This window comes from Apodemus sylvaticus, chromosome 22 (assembly GCF_947179515.1).
Source record: "Apodemus sylvaticus chromosome 22, mApoSyl1.1, whole genome shotgun sequence".
Classification (NCBI taxonomy): domain Eukaryota; kingdom Metazoa; phylum Chordata; class Mammalia; order Rodentia; family Muridae; genus Apodemus; species Apodemus sylvaticus.
This window is the reverse complement of record NC_067493.1, coordinates 31,278,913-31,306,862: the sequence shown is the minus strand read 5'-3', so window position 1 is coordinate 31,306,862 and position 27,950 is coordinate 31,278,913. Positions and strand designations below refer to the sequence as shown.

The 27,950-nt window shown below is 41.6% G+C and overlaps 1 protein-coding gene across 1 annotated transcript; it reads right to left on the bottom strand.

Annotated features, from left to right (window-relative positions):
* Positions 1-24: 24 nt before the first annotated feature.
* Positions 25-27,937, bottom strand: Stag3 (stromal antigen 3). Its single transcript, XM_052168121.1, has 33 exons — positions 27,777-27,937; positions 26,058-26,154; positions 25,624-25,743; positions 22,459-22,555; positions 21,456-21,532; positions 20,963-21,167; positions 20,419-20,570; positions 15,919-15,992; positions 15,000-15,123; positions 14,402-14,500; positions 14,129-14,208; positions 13,693-13,800; positions 13,386-13,500; positions 13,158-13,263; positions 12,891-12,994; positions 12,570-12,662; positions 12,364-12,453; positions 11,939-12,139; positions 11,768-11,838; positions 11,583-11,670; positions 10,926-11,003; positions 10,750-10,842; positions 10,462-10,630; positions 10,217-10,353; positions 9,093-9,194; positions 7,444-7,592; positions 7,139-7,267; positions 6,899-7,056; positions 2,622-2,808; positions 2,349-2,450; positions 2,003-2,075; positions 343-414; positions 25-117 (listed from the first exon to the last, which is right to left on the bottom strand). The coding sequence occupies exons 1-33, from the start codon at positions 27,935-27,937 to the stop codon at positions 109-111; spliced, it is 3,720 nt and encodes a 1,239-aa protein (XP_052024081.1). The 3' UTR covers positions 25-108.
* Positions 27,938-27,950: the final 13 nt, after the last annotated feature.

Genomic DNA, 27,950 nt, shown 5'->3' with positions numbered 1-27,950 from the left:
TCCTTTAAAGTGCTTGGCTGAGACTCAAAGAAGGCTTCATTTTACTCCCTCCTGCTCACTCACGGCCTTGCAGTGGTAAGTGGAGAAGGGGAGAGGCCTAAAGTCCCATCAGAAATCCTGCAACAAGAAGGAGAATGGAAGACATGGAGTTATGGGGGGAAAAAACCAAATAGTAAACAGAAGACTGTTTTTGAGGGTAGCCACTCTAGTTCTCCAACATGGGCTCCTGAAGACCACCAGAGAGAGAGCTGCCCGTGGGTTCTGGTCTTTCTATTAGAATGATAGGCAGCTGGCCACCCTCACTTCCAAGGACACACAACACACTAGCCCTGGAATACTCACCTCCATGTTCAGTTCCGTCGTATCTAATAGGTCCAGCCCATGCTCACTGGGAGAAGAAGGGCTATGAAGTAGCTAGAGCAAACAAGAGTCAAAAGTTAGAAAGACTATTCTAAAACTATACCCACCAACAGAAACATGGTTCCTTCTGAAGTCTAAATGAATAAATCAGAGAACTGACTTTCTTGGCCTCCAACCTAGCCCTTTACATGCATTCAGCTCTGGAAACAGAGAATAGGATTACTCTAGCCCTCTGGACAGGTTATTTGAACAGAAGTATGAAGGTGCTATTTGAATTTTCCTCCCACTACCCAGAGAAGACAATAAAACAATAGCAGACAGTATTAGCTTACTGTGGATTGAATGTCTGCAGCCTCTCCTCCTCTCTACCTCCTGTGAGACCTACCTGGTATACATGTTGAGATCCTAACCCTTAGAGCCCATAAAAGAGGTGACCTTTGGAATGTGTTTAGGTGAGAGAGTGGAGTCCTTAGAACTTTTTAGTGCCTTCACAAGAGGCCAGGGTTGGCTTGTCCTTGTCTGCATGTGAGACAGCATGTAACTAGCACTGGGCCCTTACCAGAACCCATCTGTGTTTACCAGAACTCAAGATGTCTAGCTTCCAGAGCTGAAGAAATGGCTGTCTGCCATTTATAAGCCTATAGCCATGCTTCTGAGCTAAGGTGCTTTGTATTCTACATTATGTGTAAATTCTCCACTGTAAGGATGGGGAAATGGAAAGACAAGCAACAGCTAACTTCATATGAAACTAAGGACTCATATTCAGGTTACCTCACTTCAAGCTCCATGTTTTGTTCACTAGATCAGATCATCCAGGGAATAGAAAGGACTGAGTGGAAAGACATGGATAGAAAGCCTTGTCAGGAAAGAGGAAGGAAGGAAGGAAGGAAGGAAGGAAGGAAGGAAGGAAGGAAGGAAGGAAGGAAGGAAGGAAGGAAGGAAGGAAGGAGGGAGGGAAGGGAAGGAGGGAGGGAAGGGAAGGAGGGAGAGAGGGAGGGAGGGAAGGAGAGGGAAGGAGAGAGGGAGTAGCTGAGATAGACTGTGAGTGTTCTGTTCCTGGCTCTAGGCAATTCTTCCAACTTTTGGGGAGATTCAGTGACAACAATATTCATTTGGAGGCTGTGAAGGAATGTGCTATTCTATTTCTTTTCCTTTCTAAAAAAACATTTATGTATGTATGTGCACAAACTGTAGAACAAGACGAGTTTGGGGAATAATTTCTCCCCTTCTACCACATGGGGTGTGGGACTGGGACTGAACTCAGGCCTTCAGCTTTAGCAGCAGGCACCTTTATCAACTAAACTATCTGGTCTTTGTATTTTTAACTTCTTTTCCTACCAATTTTCAAAAGCAAGGTCTCACTGTCTAGACCTGGCTAGCCTGGAACTTACCATGTAGCCTTAAACTCATAGCAAACCTCTTGCCTCGGTCTCCTAAATGCTGAGATTATAAGTGTAAATGACTGCCTCTGGTCATTCCTAAGCTCCTTAAAAATAAAGTCTGAACTAAGTCTGTAATCTTTCCTTTCCCTCTATGATTCTAACAACTTTTTGCAGCTTTCAAAAAAAAAAGGTCATCATGAAGACTGAGGACAGGTGTCTCAGCCTCTAAGTTCTAGGGGAAGGTACTGCTGGGTCCACACCTTGTCTCCACGTTGCCATTCCTCATCTAGAAGGCTTAGCTCTTCTTCCTCATCTTCTTCCATAAGGCTGAGTCTGTGGCAGTGACAAAGACTAGAGGTTTTCAGATGGTCCTTTCAGCACCCCCTGAGTTTCTTCTCATAGGCATGGGGAAAGAGGGCCTGGCAGCAGGAGGGGCAGGACTTAGGCTCTAGTGTCCCCACTCCTGCTTCTGGAGGAACATCCCTTTGCATACTGGAGAGACATGCTATGCTGGAAAGAATGTTCTGGGACCAAGACAATCCAGGAAGCGCTGGCTCAGGTGAGAAGTCAGAGTGGGTAACACCAGCATGAGAAGGGAAGCCTCACCGGGTCAGCTGCTTGCCCAAGCCAGAGCCTGAACGATCACATCGAATCTGGAAACATGGTGCACTCGACATCTTCAACCTCTGGGTGCCTGACAGTTGCTGACTATTGAAAATAAAGCAGTGACATGGTTTGATAAAAAAGCAAAGGGTGAAAAAAGATAGCAGCACAGAGTGTGGAGGAGACATTGTAGCTATAAAAGCACCAGAAGTGCCCAGAGATCAGAGGGTACTGCAGGGGCAAGAACAGAAGCACCAAGGTTTCCCTTGCCCTCACCTGCAGATCAGCTCTGGCCCTGGCCCTGGTCCTGGTCCTGGTCTATCTTTTCGCCTCTTGCCCACTGTCCTCAGAGACTGCCTTCTCTTCACTGCTGTGGAGGTGAGGGTAGGTGTTGTGGGGCCACTGTTCAACTGAAGGCTTTCTTCCTGGGACAAGGGCTCTTCTTCCTGAAGCCTGGAAGGGCCTTCAAAGAAGGAGAATCACATATCAAATGTATCAGAGCTATTTTTATAAACTTGTCCCTTGTTTCTTAAGGGAAAGTTAAACAGAAGAGAATGAAAAATTTATGTAGCCTTATTTTGTTCTATCTTAAGAATGAGCAGAGCCCTATATAATAATGTACCTAGGTGCTATAGTGGGATGCTGTATCATTATAAACAGCTCCTATTCTAAAAGAATACCACCTAACTAGGAAATGAGATAGACAGAGACAAATACCCACTTCACAGAGAACATAAACATCTGGTGACAAATGTGGGAGATGAATGATTCCCTAAAATTAAGCAGTCTGTTAGGCAATGAATTCTGAAATCCTATCCATTCTAGATTGATGGTAACTGTTTTTGGACCAGAGACCGGAGCAGATGCAGAAGGGCCAGGGAGATAGGATTTTCTGAAGTCAGAAGATAAAAGGATGGCAATTCTAGTGTCTTCTCACCAGAGAGGCTGAGTACAGGTGCTTTCTCTGCCAACTACTGAGGGAAAAGAAGGATGATGCCACCAACCACACCTAAAGCTCTCTTTCCCTGAGGAAACTTAGGCGATGTGATTTTAAAACCGCAGCCAAATATACATCACCATTTGCCAGTGGTAAACATTCACACCTCTATTGACCCTCTTCCTTTTCTGTGACCATGTATCTATACAGAAACAAACCCAAAATTTACTGCCATTAACCTCTATATGAAGGTTTACAGACATCAGAGGCTGTAGCCATAGGTAAATCTTTGTGAACTTAAACCAGTGAATGGTTCCTTAAGACATGACATGAAATGCACAAGTTAAAAAATAAAAAAATGGCCGGGTGGTGGTGGTGCACGCCTCTAATCCCAGCACTTGGGAGGCAGAGGCAGGTGGATTTCTGAGGCCAGCCTGGTCTACAGAGTGAGTTCCAGGACAGCCAGGGCTATACATAGAAACCCTGTCTTAAAAAAAAATAAAATAAAAAATAGGCAAAGTGGAATTCATCATAATTAAGAGTACTAAAAACTAAGTAACTAAAGAATTTAAAAACATTTTTATATCTCTTTACCTAATAAACATCTATCTAGAATGTGTAAAGAACCTGCAATAACTCAACAATAGAAAGACAACTCAATGAATGAACAAAAGATGATGAGCATGGTGGCCATGGTCTGTAACCCTAAAACTTGGGAAACAGAGAAAGAAAAATCAAAAGTTCAAAGTCATCTTCCACTATATAGAGTTCAAGTCCTGCCTGGCCTACGTAAGACCTTGTCTCAAAGTAAAATAGACAAAGGATTTTAGTAAGCAATTCACCAAAGATCAACTGTTCAAAAGAACATGAAGTAAAAAACTCAATTTTGTTATTCAGTAGGGAATTACAAACTAAAAAGAGATACCAATTCAGTCACTAGAAGAAAAACACAAGAAGCCCAGACAGCCAGATCCTTAGAGAAGAAGAACTTGGGCTCCCAATTCTTCCCAATTCTGTGTGTGAATGTGTGGGTGTGAGCGCACGTGCCTGTGAAGTGAATGAGATCTGTAAGAACAGCGCATGCTCTTAACTGCTGACTGTCTCTCCACTACTTTTTTAAATTTTAGTACTTAATTTTGTGTTTTTTGTTATTTATTTTTCCTTTGAGACAGGAACTCTGTTTAGCCTTGGCTGTTCTGAAACACACTTTATAGACTAGTCTGACCTTGAAGTCACATAAATCCTTCTGCCTCTGCCTCTGAGTGCTGGGAACTAAAGGTGTGCACCACCACACCTGGCAAATTCATAACCTTTATGGAAGACTTTAACATTTTAATTGTATTAGTCTTAAAATTATTTTAAGTGTGTATAGTATGTATAGCATGTACTTGCAATGTTGTGCATGAGGAGGCTAGAGGGCACTGCTGTAATGTAGAGTTGACTCTCTCCTTTACATGGATTCTGAGTATTGAACCCAGGTTTGGAGTTTTTCCAGCTAGTACATTTACCTGCTGAGCCATCTCACCATCCTACCAGTCTTTAATATTCAGACATTTTCACTGCTCCAAAAGAAGCAGTGTCCCTGTTATACTCATGGTTCTCCCTGTCCTCCCAGCCCAAGGTACTGTTACTGACCTTCCTCTCTCTGAATTTGCCTCTGGCAGATACTTTATCTAAGCAGTGCCAATATATAATGAGGCTTTGTGTGTCTATATTCTTGCTTAATCTATTTTTTGGGTTCTTTCTGTAGCAGAATAATAGTCATTGTATGGTTATTGCTTGATCTACTCATAAGTTAACATTTGAGTTGTTTCCATCGTTTTCCTGATGTGCATGTCATCATTAAAATATACATACAAGGTTTTGAGTGGACAGACCTTAGAGATATATTTGGGAATGGAATTTCTGGGTAGGTCATAAGGAAGCTCTACATTTACCTTTATAAGGACCTACCAAACTGTTCTCCAAAGTGCCTACATCATTTTACATTCCCACCAACAATGACTGGGTGTGGTTCCGTTTTCATACTTCTTCCCTTGTGGTGTCCAGACACTACTGCACACCAAATGTGGAAGGGGGAAGCAGAACCAAGTTCTGTGGTCCACCTCTTCTCCTAGAGTGTCCACACTCCAGTATACACCAGTATACACAATAGGGAAGGATGAAGCAAAGTCTGGAACTGGTAGGTCAGCAGGACTCTGGTCCAGCAGTGAATGCCGGGGGCAAGGTTTCTTCTGAAGATTTCAGTGTTACAGCTCTTTTGGATTACATTCAATGAAGCAGCTCTCTTAGATGGTATTAAAGAAAGAGCTTGTATGCATATACTTTATTCAGGGTGAAGGGTATATAGTTTTGGGGAAGGAATGAGAAAATCCAGGGTGGCCAAAGGTCATTGGCTAAAGGCTAAGGTACTTAGATGCCTCAGTAGCATGGGGAAATACTCCAGGAATTCTAGGTGCAGGCTACATGATGATCCTCAGATAGGTGAGGTGGGGTCTTAGATTCCCCAGGTAGAGAAGAGGAAGCCCTGCTGAAAAGGGAGTCTGCCAATTTGTATTGAGCTCAGGGCATTCCAGTAACGCCAGACTTCAACCGTAGCAGCGGAGTTTCACTGGGTTCAACACTCAGAATCCACGTAAAGGAGAGTCAACTCTACATTGCAGCCCTGCCCTCTGGCCTCCTCATGCACAACGTGGCAAGTACATGCTATACATGTTGCACACACTTAAAGTAATTTTAAAACTAATAAAATTAAAATGTTAAAGTCTTCCATAAAGATTATGCATTTGCCAGGTGTGGCGGCACACACCTTTAGTCCCCAGCACTCAGAGGCAGAAGGATTTATGTGACTTCAAGGTCAGACTGGTCTACAAAGTGTGTTTCAGAACAGCCAGGGCTAAACAGAGTTCCTGTCTCAAAGGAAAAATAAATAACAAAAAACACACAAAATTAAGTACTAAAATTAAAAAAAAAAAAAAAAAAGAGTGGAAAGACAGTCAGCAGTTAAGAGCATGCCCTTTCTTACAGATCTCAGTTCACTTCACAGGCACCTGTATTTTCTCTCTCCCTCTCCCCCTCCCCCCCCCCCCCTCTCTCTCCTGTGCACCACAATTAAAACTTGTCAAGGAAACATAAAAGCTATTGAAGTATACACTTTAAGAGGTTAACTTTGACTTTTCTGGTTTATAAATTATGTCTCATTAAAGTTGTAGCAGTTTCAAAATTACAATTTAAGTACATATTAGCAAACACATTAGCATATGAAACAGATTAGAATATTACTCGAAACAATGTAGAAAAGAAAATTAAAGATATTAGGTAGATTTTAAGACAAGTGGTGATCAGAAAGTTATGAGTTATTAATGTATTGCTTGCTATTAAAGAAACAAGAATGCTTGGCTCAATCTTTGGCTTTATCATTAGTTTCTGTAACATTTTTCAAGTTTTCTATTTTAAGCTGGCTAGGTAAATGAAGAAAATGAATAATAGTGAGTGGCCAATGAAATATTTGACAAAATACAACTTTATAGACAATCAAAATCCATCTCCTTTTACTAGAGCAAATGCAACTGGGATGTGGTGCTGAACTGATGCCAACCCAGCCCTGAACCCTTACCTTCAAGACACCTCTTCTTGGAGTGGGGGGGTCCCTGAGGGCTGGCCTCTGCTGTGTTCTCTACAGGGTGGAGGGAATGGCAGTAGGTAGTGACTGGACCCCAGGGATGGCTAGGTGCCTTGGAGACCTGCTGCAGACACTTTTCCAGGTATGATAGTCTACAGAGATGGTACAGAGAATGAACTGACCTCTCTCTAGACTCTTGTGAAAATCCACATCTCTATTCAACCACTAACTTACAGTAGCTGCTTGTCCTGATGGAAAAGGCGCGGGGAGAACTCTGAAAGAAGCTCCAGGAATGCAAGATTTGGGGGCTCACGAGAAGATCCAGCAGGAGGAAGCTCAGACAATGAGAACTTGATGCCTTCCCTTGATTGGGGAGAATTATTTCAGTTAAGAGTCTGAAACACCCAAATGCACCATCCTTACCTTCTTGTTGCCCAGGCACACCAGCCTGCCTGCTACTTCTGCACATGGTCACACTTCCCATCAAGACCTTATTTTCTGCCCTCCCAGTAACCAACCTCCAACCAGCACTCCCTTACTTGTGCAGCATGACCACAAGATCTCGGTTATGGAGCTGCTGGGGTCCAAAGCTCAAGGCAAACCTCCGGGCCAGGTCTCTCATCTCAATGAAGGCTGGCAGTTCTGTCAGGCCCTGGGGCCCCTGCTCCTGTATCAGCTCTGTGTAGAGCTGTGTGCAGGAGACAAGGTACATTTGGAAAAGGAGAAAAGGGAGCTCAAGAAAAGCTTAACTCTCTTCTCCATTCAAGACCCTACAAGGCTTGGCTGTGGAGTGCCATCAAATATCTTCCCTACCCAGACACTGCCACATCCCGACCCCTCAAAGCAGAGCACCTCAGCCCTGCTCCACGAGAGTTTTTAAAAATGTACCCGTGGGGATCCAACACAGGAACTCATACATTGCAGGCAAGTACTTTACCACTAAAAGCCAGCCCAGAGATAAATATCTCTGATCAGACTGGTGAAATGGGTCAGTTGAGTCAAGGTGCTTGCTACCAAGGCTGACTACCTGATTTTAATCCCCAGCACCCACAAGGTAGGAGAGAACAAATTTCCACACTTTCCTCTGATCACCACACTTATACAGTGGTACATGCTTCCCTTCTACCCCAGCTACAAACACAAAATAAATAAATGTAAAAAAACTTTTAAATGTCTGTGATAAATGAAAGATGCTGTAAAAAAGCATACTAAAAAACAAATTAAGAATTCCCTAGAGGCTGAAGAGAGGGCTCAGTGACTAAGAGCATTTGGTGCTCTTCCAGAAGACCTGGATTCAATTAGCACACACACGGTGGCTCACAACCATCTATAACTCCAGTCCCAGGGGAGCTGACTCCCTCTTCTAGCTATGTAGGCACACAGTAAAGACATATATTCAGGTAAAACACCTTCATACATAAATAAATTTTTAAAAATTTCCTATCACTTTAGTATTGGTATTAACTGATTTCTATAAGGCTTAGGGAAGGAAGAAACTGTCCAGTTATCTTAAGGTCTGTGGTTGTTTAAATAAGAATGACCCCCCCCATAGGCTCACATATTTGAATGCTTAGTCTCCAGGGATTAGAATGATTAGGAGGTGTGGCCTTGTTGGAGGAAATGTGTTACTGAGGTGAGCTCTGAGGTTTCAAAAAGCCAAGCCAAGCCCAGTGTCACTCTCCCTATTTCTGCCCTAAGGATCAGAATGTAGCTCTCAGCTGTTGCTCCAGTGATTGCCTGCATGCTCCCATGCTCCTTGCCATGATGATAAAGACTAAAACCTCCAAAACTGAAAGCAAAGCCCTAATTTAAAATACTTCTAAGAGTTGCCTTGGTCATGGTGTTTCTTCACAGTGATAAAACAATGACTAAGACAGAGTTTAAAAGGTGTAAAGAAACATGTCACAAGAAATGAGATTTAAGAAAATTTCTGTCCTTAAAAATTTTGCAGCAGCCAAGCAGACACCTTTAATCCCAGCACTTGGGAGGCAGAGGCTAGCAGATCTCTGTGAGCTTGAAGCTAATCTGGTCTACACAGTGAGTTCCACATCAAAAGTACACAGAAAAACCCTGTCTTGAAAACAAAACAAAACAAAAAACCTTGCATCCCTAAGATGCTGGGGCTAGACAGTAAAGTAGGAATCTAGGAAGAGTATGCCACAGTTATTAAGCCTCCAGGCAAAAGCACCTGCTTTAGGCTCAGGAGCAGGATCCGAGAGCACTGACAGCGGTCAATTTGTCTTGCCCGAGTTAATGTTTCCTTGATAATGTCACCATAGTCTTCATAGAACTAAGAAAGAGGAAGTGAAGAAGGTAAAGTTAACCACAGAAAAAAATCTTTGATGTATTCCTTCACACCCCAAATCACAACTTTCCAATGAGCCTTAGGTAGGAAAAACAATTACCTGAGTACAAATAACTCAGACTAAACCTCATTTCTAAACATTGCAGTGTCCAAAAGAAACCAGATGTAGAAAGAAAGAAAGAAAGAAAGAAAGAAAGAAAGAAAGAAAGAAAGAAAGAAAGAAAGAAAGAAGAGAGAGAAAGAGAGAGAGAGAGAAAGAAAGAAAGAAAGAAAGAAAAAGAAAGAGAGAGAGAGAGAGAGAAAGGGGGAGGGGGGAAGAAAGAAAGAAAGAAAGAAAGAAAGAAAGAAAGAAAGAAAGAAAGAAAGAAAGAAAGGAAGGAAGGAAGGAAGGAAGGAAGGAAGGAAGGAAGGAAGGAAGGAAAGCAAGCCAGTCTAGGAACAAAAATTGGTTGAGTCTACTGTAGAAATATGATTAGGGTGCTAATACCTACCCCCAGACAACACTGGAGCCTAAACATCCCTCCCACCAGTCTAGAGTTTGTAGAACAAGAGTTTCTGTGCTATTCATTGCTCTGTTCTTACTACCTGGCATGTCTGGTGTACTGCAGATGCTCAATAAAATATGAAGGCAGATTGAGGAAATGGAGAGAGAGAGAGAGAGAGAGAGAGAGAGAGAGAGAGAGAGAGAGAGCTGATTTTCCCCACTGTTTTCTTTCTCAATACTCCAACCTATAGATAGGTTTAAAGCAGAGAAAACAGATATCTGAATTGGAAAAATAGGGTTATTTCCCAGTCAAGGAAAGTCTCAATAGTCTGACTCCTTAAATATTTACACCCGTGTCTCTTTCCTTTGTCCTTTTTCTAAACCCCTACTTCTATTCTCTCCTACTTCTGTTTTAAGCCTGATCCTCTCAGACTGCCCCCAACCTGAGTTCCTTTCTTAGGTGTTGCAGAATTTGAAGCCAGAGCTGTGCTCAACTTGGTCTTTCACGTCAGTCCTGCTGTACCTTGTTGTAGTGTTTGAACACATCTGAGGCTGCATCCAGCTCCAACACTCCATAAAGCAGCAGCTTACAAAACCCTGCAAGCAGGCGGCGCCTCTGGTGCAGAAGCTCTATCTGGATGTGATCCTCCTGTGACTGACCTGCCCAGCAAAAGCACAGACAGTCACAGGCTTGGGACTCTTGCCCAAGATTCTATCGCCAGGCTCAATCCCAACCCTTCCTAAACTCTAGGCCTAGATTTCTTATACCATTGCCCAATTCTCCAGGCTGGAGAAAGACGTGGTCCATGAGGAAGCTGGCTAGTTCCGACTGGAGAGTAGCTTCCGGAAAAAAGACAAGAGGCCTAAGGAAATCCCGTCCCCCTACAAGCATCTGAGGGCTGAAGATGAGAAGCATGTCACTTAATAAGACAAAAGCCTGTTGTGGAGGGGAAAAAAGGATGATTAGAAAATCAGAATACTACTTACAAAGATTATAATTACATGCCTCATTCCCTGGAGAACGGTCTTCTCAAACTGCAGGACACACATGCTCACCTGCTCCTGGATCTCTGGGTCCACATCTGAGAGGCAGCTTTGGCAAAGTTCACAGAAGGTTACCATTCTTTTCTTCAGACTCATCAGCTGCTTCTGTAAAAAGAGCAGCTTGCTTCACAGAGGAATGAAGGCTCATGCTCCTCCATTCTCAGTCTCCTCCTCAAACCCACACTCACTTGGGAAGTAGACTCTGAAATGTGGGTTACTGCCCAGAGAATGGAAAAATATACCAGAGTCAAGGCCGGCAAAATCACCTGTAAGCACAAAATGTCAGGTTAGGTGGCTATAGAGCAAGCGTGAGGGAGTGTCAGTACTCTCACACAGACAAGAAGGGAAAAGCTGGAGTGAGGTGGTGCATGCTTTTAATCCCAGCACTCGGAAAGCAGAGACAGGAAGGTATCTGTGACACCAGCCTGGTCAGCAAGTAAGTTCCAGGACTGACAGGGTTACATAGAGAAACTCTGTGTCAAAAAACAAAACCATCAAATCTTGTCCCGAATAAGAAAGAAGATGAGACCAGGGAAACAATTCCTTTTCTAATAGAAAAGAAGGGATTATTTTGGGCAATGTCCAGAGGCTTCTAACCTACGCAGAAATGTCCTATCTTTCTGGTTTATTCAGTCTTTTAGAATTCCTCAACGTTCTCCTTGGATCCCAGGAACCTCAGAAGCCCCCAGTGCACCTCAGAAAAGAACAGAAGTGATAATCCCACCTGACCTTCCTCCCGATGTCTACTACACACTGGAGGATAGAGGCTGCCTGAGCAAGGTGGCCTACAGAACACAGACTGACAGTCATCTGCCCTGCCTGTGTGTGTCCAGCCTATCACCTGCCTGGTGAGGAACTTCTCCTGTGTTTACAGCCTTCCGGAGGAGTCGAGAACATGGTTCAGAGATCTCCCATCGGGTCAGGTCATGAGCACTTTAGAGAGAGAAGGAAACATTATGTTTGTACACATTCAAGGTAATCAATTCCATCAACACTAGGAAAAAGAGAAGGTGGCAGGAGAGCTGCTCACTTGTAGAAGGCAGAGAGACGCTTCAGAGTGGCTGTCAGGCTGTATACCTCATCCTCATCGAGGAAGGATGACTAAAGAACAAAGACACTCACAGCAAGAGTTTCTCAAGAATTCACCTTAAACTCCAGCCCTCTCTCACCCTCCCTGAGGGGCTCTGCCATTTAGCACCACCTGCATTAGGTCATCAAGCTCCTGCTGGAATCTATCAGTCAGAAGATCCACTAATTGGCTTCTGGCAAAGTCCACTCTGCTGAAGAAGGTGAACTCTGGCTTGCAGAGCAGGTAAAGGGCATGTGCTGCGGCCTCAAGCACCTCAGGCTCCACATGCTTCACCACCACCTCCTGGAGTTGTTGCAGAAGCAGCTCCAAGTGCTAAAGGGAGACAAGGTATGGTGGACTACAGGCTGAAGAGTGACACTGGAGGGTGGAAAGTGGTGTTTAAAGATAAGGTATATTTAAAGGTATGGCATTATAGGTAGGTTCTCCCTGAACCAAGGGCCTTGTGGAAAACAAACAAATTAGCCAGATACTAGAAGAATCCTTAACCTAAGCAGGGGAGCAGCACGGTCTAGGAAATGGTCTCGCTGCCTGCTCACCTTCTCCAAGCGCTGAGTGCAATATATGCTGAGGTCAAAGTAACCAAGCAGCTGGAGCAGGGGAGCAACATTCTCTGCATCTGCTGAGAACTACAGTGGAAAGAGTGTCCTGTTAATTAAGCGACAATAAGTTGAATCCTTTCCTCATCCTGCCCTGGGGTTGGTCCCTTCCCCATGTATGTCCTAGCTGTACAAGAAGCTCTTACCTTGGCAAGGAGCTGGGGCAAGAGGGGGATGAGGTGCTCAGCCAGCTTCACCTTATCATAAGCTTGAAGCTTGCGTTCTTTGACGGTCAGACTCTGGGATTAGTCATTAGGGATGGAAAACTGTGAAGAAACACTGGGTACAGAGGGTGGGTGTATCTGCACACACTTCTGCTCCCTTGACATGTTTTTTATATGGAGACAGGACTCTTAGAGGGAAAGATGGAGGGCCCTAGCCCAGAATACAGAGGTTAAGACAGCCAACAACCATCTGGCTCCAATAGCACTGGCCTACTAACCTACTAACCTACTGTTCATGCTCACCTTCTTGCCAGTGATGCGCCCCACTGGTGGGTGACCCTCTGCAGCTTGCCGGGCACTGGACACAAGGATTTCTATTAGCATTCTCTCTTGCATATCACCCAGATCTGGGATAGAAAGAGGATAATTACTAAAACACCACAGATTAACCATACTCCATCTCTCAGCCAAAAATTAAAAACAAAAGTGAAAAACAAAATAAAAACCCAAACCTCTGTTTCACACAAGAAGGTACAAAATCCACAACCCCAGCTACCATGTGACACGCACTCTGGTCTTTCTGCAACAACAGGCTTGTCAAACTCTCCCAGTCCTTCAGGTAAGACCCTGCACAGTCCCACAAGCTGTCTACTAAGTAAGCAGCATGGTTGTGATGCTGTGAAAGAAGGTTCCCAGTAAGTTATCTGCCAATGTCATATCAAACTGCCCCAACAAGTGGCTGCTAATAGCAGGACCCTCCCACCCACTGCCCATCTCGTCCTCTTCTTCCTATATCACCTCACTCTCCATAAAGAAGGCCAGTAGAAGGTAAATGAAAGTCTTCTGGGCTTGTAGACTCTGGCGTCGCTCCCTGCCACTCACTGCTTTTGCCCCACATTCAGGATAGAAGATCCTGGTAGGATGGATGGGTGGGAAGAGCAGCAGGGGAAGAAGTGAGGACAAAGGGACAAGTGAAGAGCCAAGGAATGCCCGTAAGATTGAAAGAAAATGAGACAATGAGAGGCTTCAATAATTTTGACAGGCGGATAGGTAGAGAGGTGAGAAAGAGAAAATGAGGACAGTGTGACAAACGCATACCACTTACTTCCAGTACACAAATTCCCCTGCAGAAGAGGCCATAGCACGATTAGAAATGTATACGATGGAGTAAATTTTCTCACAGTCTGTACTAGTCAGTACTCCCTCCATGTTCCTACCAAGAAAAAAGGAGAAAGGGTGTGTGTGTGTGCATGTGCGTGTGCGTGCTCATTAATCTTCTCACACAGCGAGGTATAGAACAAAACAAGGCAATACCTATAAGGATATGACTTACAGAAAATGTTTTAAGAGTCAGAGAGAGAAGTATGGAGAGCTAAAAATAGGGAAGTCCCCCTCTATCCTACAACTCAGGAATGCCCTTTGTCTTCTAATCTGTACAAAGAAGAGTCGATTGTGACAGGTAGGGAACAGAACTCTGGAGGGTCTTGTTTGACCCTCCAAGGCAAGTCTGTGAGGCTGCCTCCCCACTTCCCACAACTCACTTCAGAATAAGGGTCAGCAATCTGATGGCCTCCACTGCTACTTCACACTCTCTGTCCATGACCATGGAAACCATCCGGTCCTATGCAAAGAACATTGTCCAATCTCTCATGCACCCATTCCCAAACAGCACAGTCTCCTGAGACTTGAAATTCCTAACCCAGAGGGAGTGAGAGCTATATCCAGAAGCTGTGAGTCTGCCGGGTAGAAAGACCTGTGGTAGGGAAATGGGAAACACAGCAAAGAGCAAACCTGGGAATGGTGTCCCATCCTACCTTGAAGCGATTAGTAAAGAGCTCCATCCGCAAGCTCAGCTCCTGGTTGGTGTACAGCCCTGCCAGAGCCTTCACACACTTTAGGCGGACTTCCTTGTGCTGTTGATGAAGGAGACAGAAGAAAAACATGACTGACAGATGGTCATTACAGGCTCCAAGTGTCCCTCACTATTCTTCATTCTGGGCATGGGTGACTTCTACACCAAGGACTCTTAGAATATAAAAACATAGTAAAGAGTTGTCTTCTCACTGAAAACACAAAGGCTCATAGAAGAATTGGACAATCATGATGAAAAGAATCCCTTTGGATGGCACTCTGGCCCTTGTGTTACCATCATCAACTTGCTGTTTAAAAAAGATTTCTTCCTCTATGACATATGAGGTTTCAAAGGTATTCTGACTGCTGAGTGTTTTTCTCCTTTCTGCTTTATCTTATACTCCTCAGCACTGAAGTAATCTCAAGATTCAATACCTGTATTGAGAGATAATTGCTCAATGTGTAAAATGTTTGACTGGCAGAGCAAGAAAAGGTGAAGTGTTTTGGGATAGGTTAGAGGAAGTAGGTGAGAGGGACAGGGAGGAGGCTGACTGGCCACACCTTGTCATGCAGGGTCCAGCCAATGTATTTTAGGTAGCTGTCATTGAGAAAGGAGGTGCTGTAGCTTTGCATCCAACACCCAATCTCCTCAATGCAGATAGCACGGATCTCAGGAAGGATGTCCCTTAGACAGAGAGAAAAACTGACATATTAACTTCTCAAAGGTTACTTTTCAGGCTAACACACAGCCCTCTCAATGAAGTTATGTTTGTGACAAAACACCAGGTACCCAGCCTTTCATTTCCTCATTACAAAGTAAATACACAAGATATATGAAATTAAATCTTCTCTCTATAACCAACATATGAGCTAGTTTAACATTATACAACTTCATCCTTTATACTCCTTTAAAAGCCAATTTTAAAAGTTCACTTAACTGTTAGCTAAAATGTGCTATTTTTCAGTTCTACTTCAATAAATGATTAAAGTTATAGAGAATCAGAAACTGAAATCTAGACAAAAGTGAGACACTACTAGAATTACTATAATTCTAAAACAATAAATACTTAACTCTATAAGTTCTTCAAACACTGTGAAACTCCCTGACCCTTAGCAGAGTGAAAACACAGGCTTGGCTATCAAAAGGCTTGCTGAGCCAGACATGCTTCAGGAAAGCCACCTTTTAGGTCTCTGCCTATGTCTGGTCAAGTCTCCAACTCTAGAAACACAGGAGGCAGGACCAGGACTTGGGCAAGGTCAAGAAGAGGAGAATCCTCATTGATATCTTGATCTCGGAAAAATTCACAAGGGCTTTTGTAGGTAGGGATAAACTAGATCTTAACTAATTCAACATATCTGTCAGTTTTCATTCTAGTTGCAATAGTCCTGAAACTAACCAAATAACCCTAGCAAGGGCCTTGTCATTTCCCATGCTAGTACCAAGGACAGTGGCTTCAGTAAGAGCCTGTAAGTGACTTACCTGTACCGATGGACAAAGACACCTCTGAAGATGGCGTTCATCATCCCCTCTATCTCCTCTTGATTTTCTTGGAACTGGAGGAAGGAGCAAAGTCAGAATACCCCTCTTGTACTTCAATAGCATAAGGTCACAGATATAGAAAAGTGCAACTTCTACCTACTTACTGTTTATTGAGGAACATAGTGTAAACCCTCAGGTAGCCAATATTCCCTTCTCACTCTAGAAGCAGAACATTTTAATGCCACAACAGTTGCTTTGTGTTAGTGAAAACTAATGCTCCTGGGGACTGGAGAGATGACTCAGAAGTTAAAAACACATATTTCTTTTCCAGAGAACACAAGTTCAGTTTTCAGCACTCATGTCAGGTGGCTCAAAAATACCTATTACTTCAGCTCCAGAAGATCTAACATCCTCTTCTGGATACTTTGTACACATGCAGACACACATGTGCAAATCTTTTTAAAATGTCCCTTCTGATTGGGGTTATTCTATTCATACTTCATAGTTGTGGTTTTGACTTCTATTAATTGGGAAAATAAAAATTTAAAAATCTATTAAATGTATTTATTTGAGGAAAGGGCAGCATATATAGGTCAGAAGACGACTTTCAGGAGTCAGTCTCTTTCCACCAGGTGGGTTCTAAGAATGAAATTAGGCTTGGAAACAAGTGTTTTTACCCATCAACTGATCCCACCAGCCTCAAAATGAAATTTTAATAAATCCACTTTGATAAAAATATAACCAGTAGAAAGATAAGAGATTAGATCAGTGATTTTTAAGTGGATAATTTTGTTCCCCAAAGGATAACTGGCAGTGTCTGAATCCCTTTTTTCCAAGGTTTAGGCATCATGGTGGATGATCCAGACACAATAGATGAATTTATAATAACAGTGTCCTCTGGACACAGCAGGACTACATATGAACTCATAGTGGTTCTGACAGCATGCATAAACTCCTTACTAGCTCAAGCAAGGTCAAATCCCAGCACAGAAAAAGGAGGTTTACGTTAAGCCACACCCCAAGCCTGGGAGCTCTAGAAACTGATAACTGCTGGTAAAGGGAGAGTCAGTTTCCTTTGAGCGTGCTGGCCCTGATAAGCAGAATGAGCTCCGATGGAAGGCCGCACATCCAAGAATATATGGGTAGTACAAATTAGACTTAATGGATGGGGCAAAGGCGGGGGGGGGGGGGGGGGAGGTGAGGGGATGGATGACACAAAGTTGGATTACAGAGTAGAGTAGATCTTGGGGGGGGATGGATACGATCAAAATGTACTGTACAAAATTCTCAGAGAATAAAAATATTTTTACATTAAAATTTTTAAAGATTTGGTTGTCATGACTGAGTTGGTATCAAAGTACTATGGGATCCAGTAGACAGAGACAAAGGAACAATGCTAAACAATATCCAAGGCCAGGACAGCCTCCCAGTGTCAATAATGCCACCACTGAGAAACCTCAGACTAGATGAACAATAGATACTAATGAAACAGAATATAAGGAGAAAACATCTTTGAAACAACTAATCCTATTTCTTCAATACATTCACATATAGGGGAAATCTGAGGAAGCAGACATTCTGTGTAAGATTAAATAAAAGAGGGAGCCATATGTTAGTACATTTAATCCTAACCCAAAGGAACCTGAAGCAGGAGTTTGAAGACTGTCTAGGCTACATAAATAAGATCCTATCCCAAGAAAAAGAACATTTAAAGAGGCTCCAGAAATACTATCATCAAACATTCTTACTTGAATTTCGGATGGGGAATTTTAAGTATGGATTAATTAGAAATTATTAAAGAATCATAACATTTGGATACATGAAAAAATGGTATCAGGTCATACAAGCATATTACTTTTAAGAGGGTATACTTAAATATTTAGGGTTGAAAAACTACTAAGCCCACATAATCTATCAAAACAGATAAGCTAATACAATAAAATACTCATTGTTATGGAATATACTGAATATGATATTCATTATAGATGTGTTCTATAATATCTTTAGTTTTTCACATTTAAAATATCATCAGAACCAGAAACTGAGAAAAGACCACTGGTGATAAGATGTACTGGAAGTATATCACAGAGAAGCAGACTAAAGGGATGATACACATGCACAAATGAACAGCAGAAAACAGCATGGTAGAAAGACTAAAGTGAGAGAATGACAACTGATGGAGAATCCAGAAAACTAAGAAAAAGAATCACAGTAATACAGTTCTCCCTTTTTATAGAGAATACATCCCAAGACTCCCAAGCAATGCCTCAACTACAGATGGTATCAAATATCAAGCACATAGGTTAAAAATATTCTTATATGAAATTCTTGGGACCAGCAGTGTTACAGATTTTTTAGTTTTTTAGATTTCTGGAATATTTGTACAGACTTTACTCATTGGGAACACAATTTCTAAATCCAAATTGGAAATGTACACCAAGTTAAAATTTTTTGAGTGTCATATTGATATTCAAAAAGTTTAGCAGAGCATTTCAGAATTCAGATTTTTAGATTAAGGATTTTCAACCAACCTGTATTATATATTTATGTATGTGGCATCTATCAGAAACTAGTTTGTAAATTACACAATGACAAAAATATGTTATATGAACTTCAATCTCTCTCACACACATCTTCCCTCTCAAAATAGTCACTGAATTGCATTTCATTGTTTGGTTGGTGAGAGTGACTTTTTTTTTTCAGACGAGGCCTAGCACATCATTCAGCCCTGGCTGACCTAGAACTCACTATATAGATCAAGTTTAGCTCAAACTCAGAGATCCTGCCTCCTGAGTGCCAGGATTAAAGACATGTACCCTGAAGGCCAGCTACTTTGGAGGTTTGAACCTTCGTTGACTGTGAGAAATGAAATCACAGAAAGTAAACCTGCAGATATAATGAGGGTCTTTCACACATTATTTAAAATCCTAGATAGTTCTATTACTAAGTGTAGGCCTTTAAAATCACCCTGACAATGAAAAACAGCAAATGAGAATGGAGTAACACAAAGTTTGCCTCTCAGGCTGATACAGCTCAGTAATAGTGCCTACTTGGCAGGTGTAAGGCCTTGGATCCAATTTTCTGTGCCACAGAAAAAGAGAACAAGTGAGCAAATAAGAGAGACAGATGCACACAGTGATTAAATATTTCCTTCTGTCATGACATAGCAGAGAAGCAATTGTTTTTAATGGGAACTAGGAAAATCATCACTAGATACAGTTAGACATAGAGTAGCCTAGCAACCTCAAGGTGGAGACCAGCAGATGCTTAGTAAGGAGTAAAAGGTAGGTATATCAGTGTTTGACTTAAACATTGTTATTTAAAGTTTAATGAGTCTAAAAGATTTTCCCAGAGCTTATTTCACTAAAGGTATTACAGTTTAAATCTAAAAAATTCTCCTCCAAAGATCTGTATATATATATATAAATAAAGGTATGGCAACCTACTAATGGACCTTTAAGAGGTGACTGGATCCCAAGGGTTCTAACTTCATCAATGGTTTAATCCATAGATGAGTTCATAGCTAAATGGACTATGAGGAGGTACGGCTTAGTTGGATGATGTAGGTTACTGTAGTCATGTCTAGGAAGAAAATAGCTTGTTACCAGACCCCTCTCTCTTCTGTCTACTATGAGGTGAGTTGACCTATTGCAGCAGAACCTCTGTGCTATAATAGTCAGCCTCACCACAGGCACAAAGCCAGAGAATTACATGAATACTGACTGAAGCCTCTGAAACCATGAACCAGGATAAAACCTTTCCTCCTTTGAACTGTTTCTCTCAGATATCTGTCAAAGTGATAAAAAGCCTGCCACAAGGAAGACAAAACAAAACTTGTATGGCTAAGTAGCCAATTCACTCATTATTTCATTTAAATAGAGTGGAAGGTAGAACTGCCCCTTTAAATTTTTTTTTAAATTTTTCATACAATGTTTTGGTAATATTCCTTGCTTTCTTCCAATTACTCCCAGATCCTCCACTCCTTACTCATCTAAAAATTATCCCTCTTTTTAAAGAAAAGGAAACTGAAGTTTAGAAGTTACATAAGGCCCTCTACAGTAACAACTACCAGAACAAATTCATATCCAGGGGTGACTAGAAGGTGTGTGCTCTTTCTGTTGCCCAATAACACGGCCTCCTGTATCATTTGATTTTCAGCACTGTACATTTAACATGAAATTCAAACAACTTGGCATGCCAGTGTAACATTTAAACACTACTGATAATGCTTACAGACCAATGGAAGATGAATGAAAGTGAAATACAGAAAATTCTAATTGCACTCCAAATTAAACATCTGTGAGCCACTGTCCCCAAACAAAAGGAACACACAGTGATTTCTGCTAGATGAGTGCAGGAAAACTGTTGCATCCCTGTTATTCTTTATCTGGAGGGCTGCTTGAGACCTGTGCTTACTGAGAGATGTGATGGGCCCTGATAAGGTCTGGGCAGCAGAAGCTGGAAGCTGGAAGAGGAGAAAGGGGACAGGGATCTCCTTACCTCTTTCCGTTTCTCCAGCAGACTCTCTAGTCGCCCTGGTGCTCTCTGCTCTGGCCCCTTGTTTCGTTCAGCCTCATACTGACGTTGATTGTTGTCTTTGTGCAGACTCAATTGGAGTGCAACTTTTACCAGAGAAGTCATTAGCTTCATGGCTTTGAGTCAGAGGAAACAAGAAAGCTATTGTTCAAGTCAGACAAGAGAGCATGAGTGCAAAAGCAACAAGAACATGATAAAGAATAAAAACCAAGCAGGGTGACCCTGACGTCCTAAAGTTTTCTGTCCTGGAGTGTGCCTCCTCAGAAACTTTTGTGGTCTTATTTTATGTGCCAGTCTAGTGCCAGAAGTATGCTCTGGGAAGATATAAAATCTGGGAATCATTACTGTGGTCTCCCCTTTCCTATGTCCACTAGTGAGAAGCAGGAGAGGGTCTAGGATAAAAGCAACAAGGTACAATAGCATTGATGCAGGTGGGAAAGAAACCCAGAACATACAACAAAGCCCCACCAATCTCAGGACCAGCCAACTGAGTTGTGGGAGTGCTCACCAGCCAGGGTACTTGTATGACGAAAGGCTCGGACCTGGGAATCTGAGAGGCCAATGAGCAGGGAGATAAGGTCATCCATAGGAAAGCCATCATAGAGCAGGCTGTACTGGCACTGATAGACCAATGTCTTCACAAACTCACAGAAGCTTCCCTGGAACTTCTTCCAGGATGGACCTGGAGCTGTCAGGGGGTAGTCTCCTGAGTCCTAAATATGATTTATGAAAAGGATAAGAAAATTACTAGGTCCATGAAATGCCAGGGATTAGACGTCAAAACTCAATAGCATAATGAAAATGTAACTCAATATACTTCATTTCACATTATTCCTCAACCCCAAAGCCTGTCTGCTAATTTCTGTAAGCCTCTTTTATATTCAAAGAGGCTGAGCTCTTTCATATAAAAACTATTTCCGAGAATCAGAAATAAAGGGGTAATGAGCCTCATGTTATGAATTCAGAATAAGAAGTGCATGATCCTGATGAGCTTCCTCCACCTCGTTAAACTCTTCTGTTAGCTGCTGGATGATCTCTGAGTTGGACATTGTCTTGAACATCTCAAGAGTCACAGTGCCTAAAAATTGAAGGAGATAGGAGATATAAAAAGAAAATAATAGGACACAAGATACATTTGAGGATGAACCAGAGGAAATATTAGGAAGAGCTTAGAAGGAGCAAGCACACAATTTGAATTCTTTCTAGTTATAAGTCTGTCATCATTCATTTGTACAACTGCTGTAAAATAACTTCTGAAATGCAAAAGAATTATGTAGTAAAAGACTATGGTTCAAAAAATATCCCCAAACAAACTGAAAAAGAAAACAAAACTAGGGCAGATGATGACTTCTCATAAAATATTTGACATCCCTGGCCCAATAAACTAAACCCTGGCATGTCGAGTTGGGTTCTCCAAAGATCGGACAGAAAACACAGTGGCTAAGGAATAAGATTAACAGACTATCTCATCTGCAAAAACTAAAATGCACCTAGTGTTTTGTACACCTCTGAAATTCCAGCATTCAGAATGCTGAAGAAAAACATAGGTGAAATAGATGATAAATAGAAACAAGTAATAGATTACTCCATATACAAAAACTAAAAAAGCACTGGATTTCATGTGCGTACCTGTAATCCCAGTATTCAGAAAATTGCATGAGGCAAGAGGGTTGCTTCAGGATCAAGGCCAGTGTAAGATACACAGTGAAACCTCTCAAAAATAAAATTTAAAAAAAAAGCCTCCAACGGTATGAAAGCCCAGTTTTAAACCTGTGCCTATTGTTATTAAGGCATGTTTTCCCACCAAAAAGTTGTGCTTCAAAATCATCGTAGCTCCCTGCTAAATTACTTCCAAAATGTAACCATCAAGGTGTACTTAAATATTCCAGCTCTTCATGCCTTACCTTCTTTTTTTAGACAAATTCAAATGTACTCATAAACAGAAGCAGCATTTTAAGCATGAAGGATGGGGATCAGGAAGAAGTTGGGGGGGGGGGTCCTCACTTTTACATCCACAGGCTCGGATGAAAAAATTAACGAGCTCCAAGAATCCTGCGTTTTCATCTTGCTTGTAGCTTTCCAGCCACTCATCCACCAAGGACTAGGAGGAACGTGTAGACGATGTCAATTCCAATGATATGACACAACATAGTATTGTATTTCATCTTCTCAAATGAAATATACAAATTTCTCATAAAAATTACATACTGCTGAACTATAAAGGTAGAAGCACATGAAGGTAAAAATTGAGATGGTTGCAATTCTAGGAAGCAGGAAGCAGACTTTTGAGGAAAGGGTTTTACTAAACAAGATAGCTATACAGAAGGCACAGCTGAGGAACAGAGCCTAAGGTAAGCATTCCAAGAACAGTAGTCCAAGAGAAGCCCACCAGATAAAGAGGAGTCCTGTAGAGCTATATTCTTATGAAAACAAAAAATGGGAAGTGAATCTATAGGTCCACTGGGAACAAAAGAGAATGTACTCTATAGTGTAGTTGGAGGGAAAAAGTGAATTCACTCTCTTGAAAATTATAACTATACTTAGCCCCTGGGACTGGATTTGCAGCCCAGATTCTTTCTACCTGTAGGACCAGAATAATCTCAGGTAGCGAGCTTATTTTAAGGTGATTCTGAGCAGGGATGAACAGCTCTAACTATAGTATTTAGGAAGTGGAGGCAGGAGGAACAAAAGTTCAAAGTCATCCTCAGGTTCATAGTGAATTTGAAGTCAGTGTAGTACATGATACTCTGTCTCAAAATAAGAACAGCAAAAAAGTATTCAAAAGTGTTCCCATGTTAGGAAATATGCAGATTTATCTTTTATAAGCACAACTTTGACCCTGACCCCAAAGAATTCTAACACAGAGCTTTAGAGAAAATGAGTGGATCATAGTAAAAACCTAGTAAGAACATATGAGGGAAGAAGGCACTGAAAGTCATAATCATAAAAACAGACAGAATTATAAGCATTTATTTATAGACTGAAGGTACCACCAATTATTAAATGGGTTCATGATTAAAGAAATAAACCATATAAAAGTAGAATGCAGTAAAATTTTAAAATGGAATTTTAAAATGCCATTTCTTATTGACTATGTCCTTTGCCTTACAGAAGCTTTTCAGTTTCATGAGGTCTCATTTATCAATTCTTGGTCTTAGAGCCTGAGCCATTGGAGTTATGTTTAGGAAATTTCCCCTGTGTCAATGAGTTCAAGGCTCTTTCCCACTTTCCCTTCTATTAGATTCAGCGTATCTGTTTTTATGTTGAGGTTCTTGATCCACTTGGACTTGAGTGTTGTGCAAGGGATAAATATGGGTCTATTTTCATTTTTCTACAAACAGACAGCCAGTCAGACCAACACCATTTATTGAAGATTCTTTTCTTCCATTGTATATTTTTGGCTTCTTTGTCAAAGATCAAGCGTCTATAAGTGTGTGGTTTTATTTCTAGTTCCTCAATTCTATTCCATTGATCAACAAGTCTGTCTCTATACCAATACCATGCAGTTTTTATGACTATTGCTCTGTAATAAAGCTTGAGGTAAGGGATGGTGATTCTCCCTGAAGTTGTTTTATTGTTAAAAATTGTTACTAGCCCAAAAGCTCAAAATAAACAAGTTACAATTCACAGACCACAGGAAGCTCAAGAAGAAGGATGACTGAAGTGGGGGTGCTTTGGTTCCTCTGAGAAAGGGAAGAAAATACTCACAGGAGCAATAATGGAGACAATGTGTGGAGCAGAGACTGAAGGAAAGGCCACTCAGAGACTGCCCTACCTGGGGATTCATCCTATAAACAGTCACCAAACCCAACACTATTATGGACGACAAGAAGTACATACCAAAACGAGCCTGTTATGGTTGTCTGTAGAGAGCCCCTGCCAGAATCGTAGACATACAGAGGCAGATGCTAGCAGCCAACCATTGGACTGAATGTGGGGTCCTCAATGGAAGAGTTGGAGGGCCGACTGGAGGAGCTGAAGGGGTTGGCAGCCCCATGGGAAGAACTACGATGTCAGCCACCCAGACACCCAGGATTCCCAGACTAAATTGTCAACCAAGGGGTACACATGGTTCCAGCCAAAAGTGTGGCAGAGGAATGCCTTCTCAGGCATCAGTGGAGGAGAGGTCCTTGGTCCTATGAAGGCTCAATAGATGCCCCAACAAAGGGAAATCAAGGCAGGGGGAGGTGGGAGTGGGTCAGGTGGAGGGGCATATACTTAGAGGCAGGGGGTGGGAGGAGGGGTTTGGGGTTTTGGGGGAGAGGGAAAACCAGGAAAGGTTTTAGCATTTGAAATGTAAATGAAGATTATATTCAATTAAAAAAAAAGGAAAAAACTCTATTCTGAGTTTTTTTTGCCTTTCCAGATGAATTTGAGAATTACTCTTTCCATGTTTTTGAAGAATTGTGTTGGGATTTTGATGGGGATTGTATTGAATCTATAGATTGCCTTTGGTAGGATGGCCATTTTTACTATGTTAATTCTGCCAATCCATGAGCATGGAAGATCTCTCCATTTTCTGAGATCTTCTTTGATTTTTTTCTTGAGACTTGAAGTTATTGTCATACAGGTCTTTCACTTGTTTGATTAGGATTACCCCAAGGTATTTTATATTATTTGTGGCTATTGTGAAGGGAGTTGTTTCCCTAATTTCTTTCTTAGCCTGTTTATCATTTGTATAAATGAAGGCTACGGATTCGTGTTAATTTTATATCCGGCCACTTTGCTGAAGTTGTTTATCAGCTGGAGAAGTTCTCTGGTAGAATTTTTGGGGTCTTTTATGTATGCTATCATATCATCTGCAAATAGTGATACCTTTATTTCTTCCTTGCTAATTTGTATCCCCTTGATCTCTTTTTGTTGTCTTATTGTCCTAGCTAGCAGCTTGAGTACTATATTTCATTCTCAGAATTACTAGTAGAAAACTAGGGGACAGAAATGAGTTATTGGTTTCTATTTTCATTTGTATGTGAATCTTTAATAAGCATAAATGATAAAGCATTAATGCGAGTCAAAATATTTCAGCAAGCAAGTTTCAACAATTCAACTTTTGCAATAATTATAAACTTGTAAAAAATTTTCTGGACATAACTATATATTTTTTGAAATATAGTTAAATTTCTTATTGATGTCAAAAGGAAGGGGAGAAGAGGTAAAACACTTCTTTACCTGCATGCAACTTCTGGCACCTTTCACAGCATCAAAAAGGTCATTGGTTGGTGGCACTGATTTGTTCTCGCCATTCCTACTAGGTACTCTTTGGGACTGTTTCTTCCGATGTTTTGCTACCTATTAAGTGTAAAAATATTACCTGTACAAAAGCTGTAAAAATGATGCTAACATTTGATCTCATCATTATAACTTTAGGCAGCCTTAAACTGTCAGCTCCACAACAATGCTTTCATTGTTGTTTTAGATCTTAAATAACCGATCTATTTTTATTGTTGTGAGAATTGTTATTAACCTTTTCTCTTTTTAAAGAATTCTGGTACCTCTCTATCCTAATGTTCTCTCTTCTTCCATTCCATCACCTGAGTCCCTTCCAGGCTTTTCTTTGCTGATTCCCAGACTAGATTCTGAAGTAAACAAAATGGTAGACTCACTGGGGCAGCTTTGGGTGGCCGTTTTGCTGCTCTCTTCTTCACGTTCCGTCTTACGCTGTCTTCGAAGTCACTGTCTTCATTAGTTGAGGGGGTATCCCTGTAAAGAGAACATGATCCCCTTAAGCATCATCCCATTCCCTCCACATAAAGAGTTAATTATAATTTCTATTTATCTCTAACTGTGCCACATCTACATGAGAAAAACATTCAAATTTTAAGAGATACAAGACAAGAAAAGTCACTTCAAAGCAGTAGAGATGAAAAATGAACTAAAAGCAGGTGAAATGGCTCAGCAAGTCAGAGCACTTTCCACCTAAGCCTTCACGAAACCATCTGGTAGAAAGCGAGAACTGACTCCTGAAAGTCATCCTCTAACCCCATGTATGTTTGTGGCAGGCACATATGTACATATACACATAATTAAATGTGCCTAATTTTTTAAAAATGAGGAACTGAAACTGGTTGATATTCATACATGCATTTTCTGTGTGCAGAAAAATCAGCATGGCTCAGGAAATAATTCATCAATCATACATAAGTAGATTAGTATGTAACTGGAATTATAGTTCACCCTTGACATTTAACCTCCATCTTAGTGATTCAAGTTTATAATGCTAATATAATCTAGTCTTCAATAATAGCAGTGGCAGAAACAGAAAAAAGATTCAGAGAAGGCCAATTAAAATAAATGGAATGGAGATAATGGTGTGTGAGATTAATATTTTATCCTAGAAATATTACAAAAACATGCTATTACAATATTCACAGAATAAACTCATAAAGCTGTAACAGATAAGGATCACGGATCTGTTTTAAGAATCTGAAACGGAGCCAGGCAGTGGTGGCATACACCTTTAATGCTAGCACTTGGGAGGCAGAGTCAGACCAATTTCTGAGTTCGAGGCTAAAGGCTAGCCTGATCTACAGAGTAAGTCCAGGACTAGAGTAATCCAGGGCTACACAGAGAAACCCTGTCTCAAAAAAACACAAAAAACAAAAAAACAAAAAAAGGGGGAGTCTGAAACATAGAATACCAACTAAAAGATACCTACAAATTTTCAAGCCAACACATAAAGCACTATTTATAGTTTCTCATGGTCCCTACTTCCAGCAGCAGTGCTAAGCATTATTCAAAATAGGTTTAGGTAGTGTTATTTCCCGGGTTTCGGCACCATTGTTATGTTCATAAAAAGAGAAAGAGGTAGCAAGATAAATTCAAAACTAGACCTGTACTATACTCTATTCTGTTTTCAGGGTATTGCTATGTAGCCCAGGCTGGCCTTTTTGCAACTGATGTACTATTCTTGGTGTTTATAAGATGTAAGGCAGTCAAGAAACAACAGAGCTGGGAGGAGCTGATTCGCCAATCTGAACCAGCATAGCATTTCTGCCCTCCCTTTCTTCTCCCTTCCCCTTCTCTACCTTCCATTCTTGTTTGGTTGGTTTATTTTTATTTAGTTCTAGAGCAGAGTCTCATGCAGTCCAGGCTAGCTTGAATTCACTCTGTAGCTGTCCTTAACCCTCTTGATCCTCCCGCCTCCTCATCCCAAATTCTGGGATTACAGGTGTGTGCCACCATATCCAGCTTTCAGTACAGCATTTCTGATCCTGTCAGACAGCCCCACGTATATCACAGCCAAGGTAAACGACAAAGAGGAAAGCTGCTGGGGATACAGAAGGGGCTCTCAAGTTCAACCACCTCTCACCAACTGCACTCACCACTCTGGAGTTCCCTGTGAGTCTCTGTCATTACAGGGTAGGATGGTGGAGGAAGGAGACAAGGCCATCTGTGACTGTCTCATAGACTTTCGAAGTGGGGAGGACTCACTGCCTGAGGAAGAGCCATGGTCCCCGGTGGAGGGTGACCACAGAGTAGGCATGTTGACCCAGCTG

Coding starts and splice junctions, on each gene's coding strand:
- Stag3 (XM_052168121.1), bottom strand. CDS start 27,937: ATGCCTACTCTGTGGTCACCCTCCACCGGGGACCATGGCTCTTCCTCA. Junction 10,354..10,461: donor GCCTGGAGAATTGGGCAATG/GTATAAGAAATC, acceptor TTTGCTGGGCAG/GTCAGTCACAGGAGGATCAC. Junction 2,451..2,621: donor GGGCCAGAGCTGATCTGCAG/GTGAGGGCAAGG, acceptor TATTTTCAATAG/TCAGCAACTGTCAGGCACCC.